At 44.4% G+C, this 15,998-nt stretch overlaps 1 protein-coding gene across 2 annotated transcripts in view; it reads left to right on the top strand.

Annotated features, from left to right (window-relative positions):
- The window catches only part of PCNX3 (pecanex 3), a 2,517,385-nt gene that overhangs the window by 964,046 nt on the left and 1,537,341 nt on the right, over positions 1-15,998 (top strand). For both annotated transcript variants that reach the window (XM_044060478.1, XM_044060477.1), the window contains exons 9-10: positions 6,788-6,884; positions 6,998-7,133. In XM_044060478.1, the coding sequence (XP_043916413.1) occupies positions 6,788-6,884; positions 6,998-7,133 (233 nt within the window). The remainder of the gene's footprint in view (positions 1-6,787; positions 6,885-6,997; positions 7,134-15,998) is intronic.

Raw genomic sequence — 15,998 nt, 5'->3', positions numbered from 1 at the left:
TCGAGATCGGCTCTGGCTGGAGCCGATTCTGGATCCACAAAGCTTTCGGCGCCGATGGCTATCGGTGCCGAATCTGTTTTGACCGCTTCGATGTCGGCTCCGATCGGCTCCGACACCCATGTGGCACAGGCATCGGTGTCGGCTCCGATCGGCTCCGACACCGTTACTTTGGTAGCTGTATCGGCTCCGGCTGGAGCCGATACATCGAGACGTTCTGTCGGCTCCGAGAAGTCGGTGCCGACAGGATCTGTAGTATCGGCTCCGATGGCCCATTCCAGGAAGAGGTCGAGGTCTCCTTCCTTGGAGCCGATACTTTCGGCTCCGGCTTCGCCTCTTCTATCGGAACGGAGCCATCGGAGCCGATCTTCAAGGTCATCCAGGTTGTCAGATCATGACCTAGAGAGTGGTCAGTAGATTGCTCATGTCACAGGTACTGGCCCAAATGCTACACAGTCCGTCTCAGCAGACGACTATTGGTCCACACCCGTTACAGTTCCCCCCTCAACCCTACCCCCGAGCTTGGAGTTGGGGGCTTCGGGCATGGGTTCTGCTACGGCCGGGGGGCGGATACCCCTTCTGTTCCTTCAGCCCCTACTCTTATCTCCTCTTCCTTAGAGGGATTCGTGGTCGGGCTTCCATGGTCTCCTCCGAGGGGTGAGTGGCATCGGACCCTTGTCCGAGCCCGCTCTTCCCTTGGAGCCTCGGCCTTGGTGAGCTCGGCTCCGACATCTGCCTCGGAGACTTCCTTCGGTGGTTCCTGGAGTTCCTAGCTCTTGGAGCGGGTTCTCTCGGACCTGCCTGGGAGGAGCATTCGAGGTGATGAAGAGTGTACTGGCCACTGGTATCAGTCAGCAGTCTCTTCCCGTAGCTCCTCCCTCTATGGTACCTGTTGACATCTCTGCCACTTCTCTTGCTACAGGACCCAGAGATCCTCCGCCTCAGGTTTCCCCATTGGGAATTTACCCTCTTCGAGGATTCTCCTGATGTTTCGGAGATCCTCCTAGGAAGAGGACTTGTAAGAGGAAGCATGTAGACTCCCGAGTCTGTCACTTGGATACTGACTTTGATGAGTCAGAGGGATCCCTAGATCCCCTCTGAGGATGTCTCCTTTTCAGACATCCTAGAACTTCTCAAACAGAGGGGAAACTGGCCCACCAACAATCCCTCTGAGGATGAGTCAGTATACCTAGAGGCGTTTGGATCTCGGCCCTCCACCTCCTGGGTGTCTCCGCCTTCGACCCCTTATGCAGGTTATTGCACGAAGGCGTGGACAGCTCCTGACTCTGTAGAGCCAGTCCCTAGGAGGCCTTCTAAATTTATCACTGCCCCTAGTGACAAACAATTCCTAACCAAGGGTGTCCCCGCTGATGCCATGGTGGTGGCTGCGGCCACCAAAAGGAACTTGCAGATCCTTCCGTGCCCGTCCATCCTCCTAATAAGGACTCTAGGACCATGGATAGGTACGGCAAGCGGATGTTTTCCTCAGCGACCTTTGCTATGCGTCGCTGAATTATCTTTGTCACTTCACCAGACTCCAGAGAGATATCCTGAAGGAGCTGGGAGAAGTAGTTCAGGATCCTACAGCTGCAGGGGCTCAAGAAAAGATTGCTTCGCAGCTAGGAACCCTCAATTCCATTGCTAACTCCTCCATGCGGCTAATATCTTATGCTGCGGATGGAGCGAGTAGAGCCGCAGGCACAGGTGTGGCTCTTAGACGCCAAGCCTGGATGCGGCTATGTGATTTTATGGATCCCTTTAAGGCGTCCTTCACAAATTCTCCCTTTGATGGGTCAGCTTTGTTTGGCCCTCAGGTGAAGGAGACCTTGACCAGGTGTGAGCAGGACGGCAAGACTCTTTCTGCTGTTGGAGTCCGTTTTCCACCCCTTCTAGGCCTTATCCCAAAGGACAGAAGGGTGGGAAGATGTGGTTCCGTAAATCCCAAGGAGTCACGCCGGATTCACGTGGTCAGTTTACCCCTAGAGGCAGAGGGGTAACAACAACAGGCCGCTCTAGAGGCAGAGGGGTCCAAGAACCAGGGAAACAGGGAGCCTCTCTCTGATAAGCCCTTTCAGCATCCCTGAGGTGTTGCCCGGCTGTCCCTCCTTGGAGGCAGTCGGGAAGATTATCACTGTACCCAGAAGCCTGGCATTCCCTCACTCAAGACAGATGGGTACAGTCGATCATATCCAAGGGTTACATAATTCCTTTCGAGGAAAGTCCCTTCCCTCAAGTTCCCTTCCAGATGTACCACCGGTCTAAGGGACATTGCAGAGTTAGAAATCGCAAAACTACTGCAAAAAGAGCCATTCAGCCAGTTACAATAGACCATTCAGAGCCGGAATCTACTCAAGGTTCTTTTGGTCCCCAAAAGACGGGAGACTGGAGACCAATATTGGATCTCAGCAGACTCAACAAGTCTGTCAGGAAGACAAGATTCGAATGGTCACTCTTCAGTCAATTCTGCCCTTCTTACAGAAGGACAACTGGATGTGCTCAATAGATCTTCAGGATGCGTACTATCACATCAAAATTCACAGACGCTCCAGGAGATTTCTCCGCTTTCGGCTGGGGTCCAGTCATTTCCAGTTCAGAGCCCTGCCCTTTGGTCTCACTACAGCCCCCAGAGTGTTCACCAAATGCATGGCAGTGGTCACGGCTCACCTGAGACGTCAAGGATTCCAGGTGTTTCCGTATCTCGACGACTGGCTCCTGTCAGCCACCACCAGGCATCAGCTTATACAAGCCAGGGATTACACAATAGACCTTTGTTCTCATTTGGGCATCTCAGTCAACTTCGAAAAGTCATCCTTATCGCCCTGCCAGTGTATTACCTTCATAGGCGCAAACTTAAACACTGTTCGGATGTCAGCTACCCTTACAGAACAAAGAGTTTCAGACATTCAGACTCATGTCAGGATCATTCTGGCCAGCAAGAAAGTACAGGCCAGAATGGTTCTAAAGGTATTAGGTCTCATGGCTGCGGCCATTACTCTTCTTCACCTGGCTCGATTCTACATGCGCCTCCTTCAGTGGATGCTGTTCACACAGTGGTCATACCAGCAACTCCCAATGTGTCACCAGATTCTGGTGACACAAACATGCAAAGAACATCTTGCTTGGTGGATCACATCGTCTCAGGTTCACCAAGGCAGGTGCTTTGTACCTCCGTCCCCGATAGCCACTGTCACCACGGATGCCTCCCTGATCAGGTGGGGGGGTCATTATCAGGGCAGGATGGTTCATGGGACGTGGCAACCGTTCGAGTACCATCTGCACATAAATGTCCTGGAGATGAGAGCAGTGCTTTTAACGTTGCAAGCCCTCAACGACTTTCTTCCCGTAGGGACAATTGCAGTCCACACAGACAACATGTCTGTAGTGTGGTATATCAACAAACAGGGCGGAACCAAGTCCTACCCTTGTGTCGAAGCGCTCAGACTTTGGCAATGGGCGATCTCCTCTCATCGGTTTCTGGTAGCAACGCATATCCCTGGGAAAACCAACATTATAGCGGACAGATTGAGCAGAGCTATTCTCATGCCTCACGAGTGGTCTCTCAAGCAATCCGTAGCGGAAGAGATTTTTCTGGAATGGGGTCGTCCATGTTGCGATCTTTTTGCTACTCCCCAAAACAGCAAATGTCCAGACTTCTTCAGCCTCTTCCCTCTATCAGGCCATCCCCCCAGAGACGCTCTGACCCAGGATTGGCCCCAGGGACTTCTTTATGCCTTCCCTCCATTTCCTCTGATCCCTCAGGTGATCCAGAAAGCTACCGTTTTGAGAGCCAAATTGATTCTCATTGCCCCTTACTGGCCTCGACAAGTTTGGTTCCCGTTCCTCCATCATCACCTTTTGGTGCAGCCGTGGCATCTGGACCCAGTGCCAGATCTACTGATTCACCAGTCCGGTCAGCTGCACCGGTCAATCCCTTCTCTCAACCTCACAGCATGGTTGCTCCACTTCCTTCCTTAGCCAGGCTTCCTTTGATCTCTAACCCAGTTAGAGATATCATAGTAACTTCACTAAAATCCTCTACCAGGAGGATTTACACAAGCAAATGGAAGCGTTTCTCTTATTGGGCTAAGGCCCAAAATATTGATCCTTTTACTGCCCCTGTTCAGGCAGTTCTGGACTTCTTAGCAGAGATTTTTCATGCAGGCTCCTCTTCTTCCACAGTCAGAGTTCAGTTGGCTGCTATTTCTAATTTTCATGTCGGGATAGCAGATCATAATATTATGTCCCATAGGCTCTGCAGGGCCTTTTGAAAGGAATTTTCCTACTAAAGCCTCCAATCAGGAATCCTCCTCCTCAGTGGGATCTAAATTTAGTGCTGACATCCTTGATTCTTCCCCCTTGAGCCAGCTGTTTCTTGTTCCCTAAAATATCTTTCTTGGAAAACGTTATTCCTAGTGGCTATTACATCTGCCAGGAGGGTGTCTGAACTTCATGCTCTTTCGGTTCGACCCCTATTTGATTTTTCACAAAGACAGAGTATCTTTGAGAACTAATCCATCCTTTTTACCTAAGGTCGCTTCAAAAACAATCTGAATCAATCCATTGATCTCCTGTATTTTTCCTAACTATTCAGATAGAGCTGAACAAAAGCTACATTATCTTGGCGTCCACCGTCAGCTTAGATATTATTTGGACAGAACAAAAAATTTAGAAAATCTGATCAACTTTTTGTTTCCTATGCGGATAATAAAAAGGCCTTCCTGTTTCTAAAGTGACTTTGTCCAGATGGCTTTCTTCGGTCATCACTGAAATTTATACGATCAGGGAAAACAGCTGTGCTCAAAACCTAAAGCACATTCAACTAGGAGTTTAGCTACTTCTACAGCCTTTCAAGCTAGACTGCCTTTGGACACTATTTGTGCAGCGCCACTTGGGCCACTCCTCACACTTTTGTTTCCCATTACAAATTGGACTTGGCCTCCAGGGACAGAGCCAGTTTTGGCTCTACAGTCCTCAAGAGTTTGTTCCATTGAGCCACCCAGGATAGAGGTGCTAGGGGCGGTCCCATCAAGCAAGAATGAAGGCGAGATTGACAACTTAACATTAAGAAGTTATGTACCTACCATAACGTTCCATGTTAGTTGTCTTCTCTCGCCTTCTTTCTTGACCCTCCCTCCTTCCCCCTGGCCTGGACAGACCTTGTATAAGAAACTATTATGCTAAAGACCATTCAGACCTGGTCCTTTTTCCATCTGTAAGTTTCTTCTTCCTTTGGGAAGTATTTTATGCTTGGTGTTATTGCCCTTTGTCAACAAACGAGATCTGGGTACTTACTGCCTTGCATCATGGGATATGGGGCTGCCTCGAGCTGGTAAAAGGAGTTCTCGAGCTAAAGCAAGTGCCGAGTCGGAGCCGAGGATCGGCTCCGAACCCATCAAGCAAGAAAGAAGGCGAGAGAAGACAACTAACATGGAACGTTATGGTAGGTACATAACTTCTTATTTACAACTTTGAGTATGCTCAAGGGAACTTTCCTCACAAAGTTCAGTGGCTGAAGTCCATGCTTTTAAAGAGTAAAAGAGCACACCTCAACACCTTTACCAATGATTGTATTCATTAGGGTTGTGACCTTATCCCACTTTTTGGCATTTCTTGTTCTTTACATTTAAGGGATTTTTGGAATTGCATTTTTCAGCTAAATGTACTGTGAAGGGGGCAACAGTTCACAATTTTCAGCAAAACAGATGGTGGTAATTAGGTTTCTGCCATAATCTCTTCAGTTGGCATACCTGGTATGCATGTGTACGCTGCACTGCTTGTGATATTCAGAGGTATTGAAGAAATATATAGTGCAATTCTTAGTCTGTGATTAATTTAAGGAAAACTGAATGTGAAAGCACTTACATTTGGCAGTACAACTGTGAAGTAACCGATTAATACAAACTGCGACATAAAATACAACAAACTGTTGTGCGATTGTATGGTTGAGTATTGAAGCATGCAATTTTCCCTCAGTTTTTACAGAATATTTCTGTACTTTTTTGATAAACTTTTCCACAGTGCTGTAGTGGTCCTGATCATGAGGAATATTACCTTGGAAGTGGGCTGCATAAATAAAGATTGAAGAGGCGTGGAAGGGCAAAGGCCCTCAGGGGATGCTTGTAACAGACAACTGGCTGAGTGGCGAGTAGAAAGGAAATAGTATAGCTGAGAGAAGGTGTTAAGCATTTTTTTTAATATGTTAACAGATTTGGCCCCCTAGGTATTTGGAGAAAACTGAGCTACTGTTGGATTTGTCAAACGTTTGTATTGCCAGGTATTCATTTTATGAAAAGGTTTTGTGAGCTGTATCGGGAAAAAAAAATACTAAACACATTCCTAAAAAAAAGTCATCACATTGATTATAGCAGGGGATCAATTATTTAATTTTTTTTTGTACCACCACCAGGTTTGAAATGGTTGTAATGCAAGAGCTCCTTTGGGACATTGTTCTGCTGCATTGTAAAAGGACTTGAAATGTGGAAGGTGTTAAAAGTTAAAGTGCATCATTCAGATTTTGGGTACATGCATGCAACAATTTCTTTCATAGTCTAGTACATACAAACTAAGTCATTAACAGTCATACATGCTGTTCAACAGAAGTCATTGTTATGTGCAGGATGCATACAAACAAAAAAAAAATGAAATTTCTAGTAATGTTAGAAACATTCTCTTATTACTAGTGTCAAAACTAATGACTAATAAGTTATAATTTAAAATTAGCTTTCTGGACAAGCATATTGTGAAGTGTGTTTGGTTTTGTAAACTAAAGATATTTGCCTGTTTGTGCTAGGGGTGAGGAGGTCATACACGTTTGGACCTGCTGGTGGTGGTTTTGAAAATCCTGTGGCACAGCAAGTTAGCCTGGAGCACATTCCAAGCAATGCCTGGTAGGTTATTGTCATTTGTTTAATTAACACTTGTGTGCTGTGTTGATGCTGTTAACTGCTGAAAAAAAATTATTTTTGTATGTTTAACAATTTTTTTTCTTAATTCATTATAGGGAGCATCATTCACACTCGTCTAGCTTTACCTCTGCAGATGTTCCAGAAGGAACACCAGGACTTTCTTTGCTGCAGCCACAGGCAGTAGGCTTACAGGGTATGCAGGTTCGCAGGGTACCATTAGAAATACCAGAGGTAAGAACATAATGGAACTTCTGTTTGCGAATCCTACTTTCCTACTTTGCATTTGATAGATAATTCAAAATCATTTACATAATCGTTCACCTCTGTGTCAGTGACTGTTGTGTATGTGCTAATTTGAATTTCAAGTGCTTTTTAATAAAGTTGAATTGAGTAAATTTGTGTGCGTTTCAGAACTGCAGATTTAAGTTTTGTGTTTTACTTTGTGAAAGGATTTTTTTTATATGTAATTATTTTAAACCTGGTGAACATTGTTGTTGCTGTGTACATCTTAAAGTGTTAATTATGTAGAAGCATAGATTTTTTTTTTAAGATTACTTGACCTACACTGACTTCTGGATTTGTGTGTGTGTTGTAAGTGCATGGAAATTATACCAGTAAAAGCTACTAAAGTTGTTTTGCACTGTATATTTACTAAATAGGGTTAATGTAATTTTTTTATAGCTAATCACACTTATTTTAATTGATAAAAGCTGATGAAAGCAAGTACGCAACCAGGTATTCTTACAAAGAAGAAAAAAATGGAATTGATCAACTTTTGTTATGGATACACTTGAGTCTTGGCACTGCTGCCTTCAAAGTAGATACAGAGAAAGAGCCCATCTTTTAAACGACACGAGTTAATGCACAGTTACTGTCAAACCATGATTTTGAACAAAGACCCAATCAAATAAGCTGTACCCCATTTAGGGCCACAGTTTAAACAATTAGGAAATAGTGTTATACCTTAACATTAATGTTAATTCCTTTTATTATACAAGATAACAACCTAAGTGCCGGATTCTTACATGCAACATTCGTTATCAGACCTCTTTTTCCCATTTTCTACATGTGGTCGGGGTGCCATGTCAGTAATCGCCAGCTCTTTATATTCAGTGCCACTCTTCTGCCTTCTTCAACATTCATGCCTGACTGTCACGTCTTCTCTCACACAGTCCCTCCACCTCTTTGCTAGATGACCTCGATTTCTCTTATCTTCTTCTTGTCTATCCCAAATCTTCTTCATCAGATTGTCTTCTGCTTTCCTGCACATGTGCCCGAACCACTGTAATCTGTTCTCTTTGATCTTTTCTGGAATTGGAGCTACTTTAGCTCCTGCTCTTATAGCTTCTTTTCTTCATTTGTCCCGTAGTGTACATCCTACCACTTGTCTCAGGCACTTCATCTCTTTCACCTTTAGTTTCATCAACTGTTCTGCCTTTACTGTCCAGGTTTCTGTACCGTACAGTAGTACTGGTTACATCACTGTTTGGTGCACCTTACCTTTCAGCTTCTGTGTCATTCCTCTGTCATACACTATACCTGATATCTTGTGCCAGTTGGCTGCAGCCCCTCTGATTCTGGCTTTGACTTATTTTCTCCTCAGCCACCCCTCCCAGATACTTGAAGTTGTTAACCTGTTACAGTATTTCCCTTCTAACTCAATTCTCAGCTTCTTCTGAACTCCACCATTTGCTGCCATTACAATTGTCTTACCTGTACTCAGTTTCATCCCCTTGGCCTTCAGTTTTGCATTCCATTCTCCTATCCTTTGCTGAAGTTCTTGCTCAGCATCTGCCTGTAATACCTCATCGTCTGTGTACATCAGCTTTGTTGATCTGTCCCCTCTGACCTGTTTGCTAATGTAGTTCATCACCAGTATGAACAACAATGGGCTTAGAGCTAAACCCTGGTGAACACTCACTCCCACTGGGAACCCCTCTTTGAGATCGAGCACTGTTCATATTTGAATCATTGGGTTCTTGTACATAGTCTACACTAATTCTACAATTGCTTCTGTCAATTTGAACCACTGCAGGACTGCCCAAATCAGCTTTCTTGGGACTTTCTCTCATGCTTTCTCCAAGTCTGGGAATGTACAGTTGGACTCTTTCTATATCTCTAGCTTCTTCTCAACTATCTGTCTCACTGCAAATATTAGGTCAGTTGTGCTGCATCCTGATCTGAATCCGAGCTGCTCATCTTCCATCTTACCTTCTACTACTCTGCATATTCATTTATTACCCTCTCCAGGACTTTCTTGCAGTGTGACAGGAGCTTGATATCTCTGTACTGCCCACGGTTGTGAATGTCACCTTTATTCTTGAGCAGTGGCACTAGTATGCTTATTCTCTAGTCATTTGGGATACACCTTCCTCTGCACACTGTTATGAGTGCCCTCAGGAGCTATTTGTCATTTATTTCACTCAGCGTCTTCATCGTATCTGCCTTGACCTTATCTGAGCTTGCTTGCTGCTCTGATATTATTTTCTTTAGTTGTTGTGTCTTTCGGCTTTTCCTGGTTAGGGGTCGCCACAGCGGAACTCCGGTCCGCTAATGATTGGCAGTAGATTTTTACGTGCCGAGTTGCCAGCCCTGACGCACAACCTTCAACGAAGGTACGCCCATTCACGCATGTCTCTGCACAGAAGACGCTCTAGCTGAGAATCGAACAGGACAACATCTTACTGTGAGGCGACAACGCTACCTGTTCTTAATTCTGTGGTGGGCTCCTCCTCTTCTCTCAGTGTAAGGTATGTCTGGGGCAGTACAACATCTGTGGAGTTTTCTTCGTTCAGAAGATGCTGGAAGTACTCCGTCCATCCGCCTTTGAGGTACAGTGGGACTGGTGAACAGATTGTTGCTGGATTTCTGTATGTAACATTCTACATTTAAATGACAATGTTTCCAGCACGTTCTATATTTTTGTGCCTAGTGGGGGAATTTTGTTGAACATTTCTAAGATATTCAATGAGAATTTTTTTTTTTTTACTGAATAATGAGGGGGCTGCTGTGGGAAGGACATTTGTCACCCTTGCTCCCCCCCCCATTTATGTAAATATGGTTTTGGAACAGTTTGAATTGGATTACACTTGTCTACACATTTTTGAAAAAATGATATTGTTTTGTTCATCTGATACACTGACTTGCTTTTCATTTGTAAGAGTTTAACTGATGAATTCCTAACCTTTTTTCAGGATTTGACTTGTAGTTCTGTTGGTTTTGTATTTACATTTTTTAAACAAACATCTTTATTAAAGTATCATGTATGGTGTAGGCAGTCGTCGTCGTCCCCCCCACACACACACACACACACACGCAGCTATTCCAATGTCCCATTACTTGGCTATTTCTCCCCAGTTGCCATAAACAATGTTCAAAACTCTGTGTGCGTACTGTTTTCTGCTTTAATTCTGCAATGATTACAGATGCTTGGATTTAATTCAAAAGTTTTATTCCAAATTTTGTAGAACAAACACTAGTAGACATTTGCTAAACAAAGCAATAGTCTCACAACAAAAACAGACTTGGCTTTAAAATTTTCTGTCTTTAAAACTCACATTCACTGAAACAGCATTGATACGCACATTCAAAGAAAATGCATCTGGCCAGTGGCAGATTAAGTTTACCATTGGGCTGTTTTCAAGTCTCCTTGTGCACATTTTAGGGCTATGCAGAAGTTCTTTGATTCACCTTCCTGATTATATTAAATTATAATATATAATAATTAAATTATATCCCTTGTATAATACAGCACCACTTGTTGCAGCGTGTTTTAAATTTATAGTTTTGAATATTATTTTTCTAGTAAGCAATGAAACAAAACACATGAACCAATAATGACAAAACTGCCCAATTTATAACATTTCAACCATAAAAGGCCACTCAAATTTATGTCACTACAGTCCACCAATATTAATTAATATGCACAATCTCTGCAGAAATGAGTCATCTGAATAATTCCACATTAAAGAGATCCGTAACTAATGAAAAGGTTGCTGCTAGCAAACAACTTTACATTTCAGTGTTTCATCAACAAATTCAGAGCCTGCTGCACTTGAATAAATTGCCTATATATTTCGGTGTTTCATCTACAAATTCAGTGCCTGCTGCCCTTAAAAAATAAATTGCTTATGTCACATTAAAAAAATGGTAAGCTGGTAATATTCCAATAGGGAATGGATGGCAAACTGAAAATAGGTTCATAGTTACTAGGCATCTCATCCAAAGGAGGACATACTCAGGACTGCAACACCCCGTCCCCTTAACATACAATACAATGTTAGCAATCCAGTAGGACCCACAGCCTTCTGCATCAAAAACAGAAGTATGCTACCTGTTGTGCTATTAATTCTGCTTTAAAATTCCATACCACAGTAGTGATAGCATTTGCTAAACAAAACAGTTGCACGTTGTAAACAGACTTAGCATGAGCAGCAGTAAGCTCTTTGAAGCTCACAATTCCTTGAAAATGCACTTGAAACTAAATTCCCTAAAATTGTACCTGAAACTCCATTCCTTGAAAAATGCAGCTTGGTAGTTGGGGTAGAGGATTCAGATTCTTGTTTCAGCCTAGTGGTTACTAACTACCTGCTAACCCTAACTAGGGCATTTCACTCTCTCACACACACCTCAACCTCTTAGTGCAAGAAATCTGGACAAAGCCTAAAATAACTCGGGACAGTTCATAAATATTGTTCTCATGAACTTTAAAAATTGCTAGAATAATAGGATTTGTGTTAGTATACATTTTTCGAAGGTAATGAAGTCTAAAACTCAAATGTTTGTCATTATTTAGCAACGTCAATCCTTTTTTATGATGAACAGATAAAAATATGGGGCAAAAACTTGGACAGCTAAAGGGTATAGGTTCATAGGTTCATACTAGGCTATCTGCCCTAGGGCATTTATAAGCCTAGCCAGAATGTGTTTGGCTTTCGCCACCCATTTTAAATTTATTTTGCTATGCCCTTTTTCGAGGTTAGTATACTGTGCCTCTGTCTAACAGTGACACAGAAGTGATACCCGGGGTAAACCTACGATCTCTCATCCACTCATCAAGATTCCTCTTGAAGAGAGTCAATGAGGGACTCTGCCTAACCTGGACTGGGATTTTATTCCAGAGTGAAGGGAACCTCTGGGTTATGAATCTGTCCCTCCAGCATGTCCTATTTATTTCAGTGCTGAGGTTCAAGTCTCTTGAACGTGTAGCTCGATTGGATTTGGATTTTCTGAGGTGCAGCATGTCCCTTAATTCCGGGTTGGACATGGCTTTATACGTCAGGCACAGATTGCCTCTGAACAGGCGGTATGCCACTGAGTAGAGCTGGAGTTTCTTTAACCGGGCAGCATATGGCATCTGTTTGAGCCCTTTGATCCTCTTGGTGAGGTACTTTTGGGGTCTTTCCAGTTGCTGCAGGTGTCTGGTAAGGTACATCCCAAAAGGGGCATTGTACTCAATTATGGGCCTGATGAGGGATGAGTAAAGAGGCACGATGACCTCCCTGATCTAGATGTGAATCCCTTCATGATTAGGTGGGCTATATAAAATGTTTTTCTAACCACTTTGGCCACGTGGTTGTCAAATGAGAGATTGCTATCAACTTGGATCCCCAGGTCCCTAATTACTTCTTCTGTACTTAATGGATTACCACCTATGTGGTAATTTGTGGGCACTTTGTTTTTGCCAGAGGGGATGACTATACACTTTTTGGCATTTAGCTTGAGGCCATGGCTCTGGCACCAGTTGTCTGTTTCTATGAGGCCCTTTTGGAGGATGCTTGTGTCGGCTGGAGAGTCTATTATGGCGCCCAGTTTGCAGTCATCTGCGAACTTGGTCAGCCAAAGTCCTTCCGTGTTGGCATGTACCTCCGAGAAATATAAACCGAACAAGAGAGGTCCCAGGACTGAGCCTTGTGGGACAATACTTGTAACTGGTTTGGAGTCTGACATGGCTCCAGCAATTTTAACCATGTGGGTTCTGTCCTTGAGCCAGTTTGCAATCCATCTAGTGACATAGGGGTTTATATTTAAGCTGGTGAGCTTATCTATAATGCCCGAGTGGGGTATTGTATCGAAGGCTTTTGCGAGGTCCAGGTAGGCTGTGTGGACCACCTTCCCCTCGTCAATGGCCTTGGTGACTGTTTCAAAGAAATCAACCAGGTTTAAGAGGCAGGATCTGCCCTTAACAAAGCCAAATTGGGTAGGATCCAGTGTCTGTAGGTCCCCAATATCTTTATTTATGAGGTCCATGATGATCCTTTCCATAGCTTTGCAGACCAAGCTAGTCAGGCTTATGGGGCGATAGTTTCCAGGATCCGTTGAGGCACCACCTTTATGGAGAGGGACCACTGTTGCTGTACGCCACTCTTTGGGCACATATCCTGTAGTAAGGCTTTGATTGAACAGTAGTTTTATGTTTGGGTTTAGCTCTTCTTGGAGTTCATGTAGGACGCAGCCCGGGACACCGTCTGGTCCCATTGATGCTGTGTTTTTTGCTTTGGAGAGGGCGGCTCTTACCTGAGCATCTGAGATGTCAGGGGGGCAGCACTCTGCTGGGATAGATATTTGCCCTTTTGGTGCGGAGGGAGTTTGCGCTGAACCTGTCAGCTAGGATGTTGGCAATGTCTGTGGGTTCAGTGTATTTTTGTCATTTTGGACTAATTCTGAGCATATCTGGGAATTACCACCCAGGTTCCTAACATAACTAAAGAAAGCCTTGTGATTATCCTTAGTGTCCTGTGCAATTTTTCTCTCGAAGCTGGCCTTAGACAATTTTATGAGTGCCCGTAGTTTTTTGCTAATACTGATCAGTGATGCCTTCCCTTTTTGGGATTTTGCTCTATCATTTAGTAGCTTCCTCCTTCTATTGTATAGTTTGTTTATGGCTGGGGTCCACCAGACAGGACGTCTGCCTTTGGAGGATTGGGTCTTGGTTTTATTTGGGATCGCATGATCCATGCATTCCAGAAGGTGTTCATAGAATGCGTTTATAAAGGATTCTGCGGTCTGGGCCGTATTTTCCACAGGCCCAGGGGCTTTGAAGGATTCCACCTCGGTTTTGAGGAGTGTGAAATTTGCTTTAGAGAAGTTTTTCACTGTGGTTTTCTGAGCAGGGGGTGGGGTCGGGATGTGAATATCCAGTGAGATTAGTTTATGGTCTGATCTTACCAGTGAGGGATACACTTCTGGTCTGGAGCATAGAGTCCCCATGTTGGTGATGATCAGGTCCAGTATGTTTTCCCCTCTTGTGGGAGTGGTAACAAGTTGCTCCATAGCATTTGAGTTTATAAATTCTAGGAACCTTTGGGCTAGGGTGTTGGAGCTAGAGTAATGCTCCCAGTCTATGTTTGGGTAGTTGAAGTCGCCCAGTATAATGGTGTTTGGAGAGACCTTCATATTTTCCAGTGTTCTCAGAAAGGCCGAGTGGGGTTCCTGGGTTTGGGATAGTGGTCTGTAGCAGGCTATAAACTGGAAGGCAGTTTTACCCACTGTTAGTTGCACATGGATAGTCTCTGATGCTTCGTGCTTTGCCATCAACCTGGAGGTGTGGGTATCTATCAATACTTCCCCTCCTTTTGTGGTTCGGTCCAAGTTTTGGGGCCGAAAAGCATGGTACGAGGTATAACCTGGTAGTGCTGGGGTGCTGTCGGGAGCCCTGAACCAGGTTTCTGTTACTGCACAGATATCGATGTTCTCCATGCTAAGGAGAGTTTCGAGTGCATGCATCTTGAGGTTTAGACTTCTGGCGCTGAGTAGCATTACTCTTAGTTTCTTGTCCCTTGTGATACCTATGGAGGTGGGTTTGTCTTTTGAGCCTTGCCTAAAAAAGGCACTATGGGGGTAGCAAGAGCCTTTGCCAATATCCGAAAGCCCAGGGGTGACAGGTGCAAGCTGTCCCTAGTGAAGCATCGTGGCTTGTCGAGCATATCATCCCAAGCTGACAGGCATTGGATCCCCTTTGAATGACACCAGTACTTAAGCCAATTGTTGAAATTGATCATCTTGTCTTCATATTGTGGCATCATTCTTGGTGAGGGTAAGATGCTACTCAAGGTCAGGGTCATACCAGCCTGGGCTACATGCTCAGAGAGCTCCTTTATGTCTCTTCATGTAGTCCAGGGAGGTACGTCTCAGGTCATTCACACCAGCATGGACAATGACTGAGTCATATTTGTACTTGCCTTGGAGTGACCTGAGTGCTTGTGTTATGTGGCGGATCCTAGCGCCGACAGGCTGCTCACCGTGACCCTCTCCTTGTTCAGCCTGGTGAGCGGGACGTCAGTGTGCCTGATGATAGAGTCACCTATTACAAGTGTATCAGGTGTGTTGTTTAGTCTTAAGGGCTGTGACTGTTCGGCACACTGGCTTTGTGAGATATGTGTTGCACGTGTTTTGTTTTGGGGTAGCGGTTGCTTGGGTGTCTGCTTTGGAGGTCTCTGCTGCTTAGGCAGATCTTTATTTAGAGCCTCCGAGTATGTTTTTGTGTGATTGTGTTTGGTTTGCTGTCGTGGTAGGTCTATGTGAGACTGGAATTGTAGTGAGTGTGGTTTCCTTCTCCTCCTGACTGGTTATGCCAGTACTGAGTTTAGAGAGCTTAGCCTCCAGTTTGGCTATATGGTTGCATCTCTCACATGTGTTGGAATTTGTTGGGAGGAGGAGAGGGTTGTCTGTGTACATGAGGCAGTTGTAACATTGCCTCAAGATTCCCAGATTCACCAGCTGGACCAGAGAGGAGATTGACAACTGACCTTTGGACATGCTAGAATAATATTGGGAATTCCTTAATAATTGAAAACAAGGGCCAGTGGGGAATGAGGGTGTAGTGCTTTTAATTTTTAGTGCTGACTTGTATAATTGCTTTAGCGAGCAAGTGCCAGGTAACTTAAGTGCAATGTGTTACAGGTAACTTAAATGCAAAAACGACAAACAGTAACTTTCTTTCAAGTGAAACAAGGTATGCTGCCTACCTCCTACACACACACACACACCTGTCTCCCTCTTACACCCCCTCCCCCATAACCGTCAGCCTTTTAGAACAAGAAATCAGGACAAAGCCACAAATAATGGGGGTGACAAAGACCCAAAACTAGGGACACA

This window comes from Protopterus annectens, chromosome 2.part0, assembly GCF_019279795.1.
Source record: "Protopterus annectens isolate FY-2018-M chromosome 2.part0, PAN1.0, whole genome shotgun sequence".
Taxonomy (NCBI): Eukaryota; Metazoa; Chordata; order Ceratodontiformes; family Protopteridae; genus Protopterus; species Protopterus annectens.
Note: the sequence above shows the minus strand (reverse complement) of the source record. Positions and strands in the feature narration are given on the sequence as shown.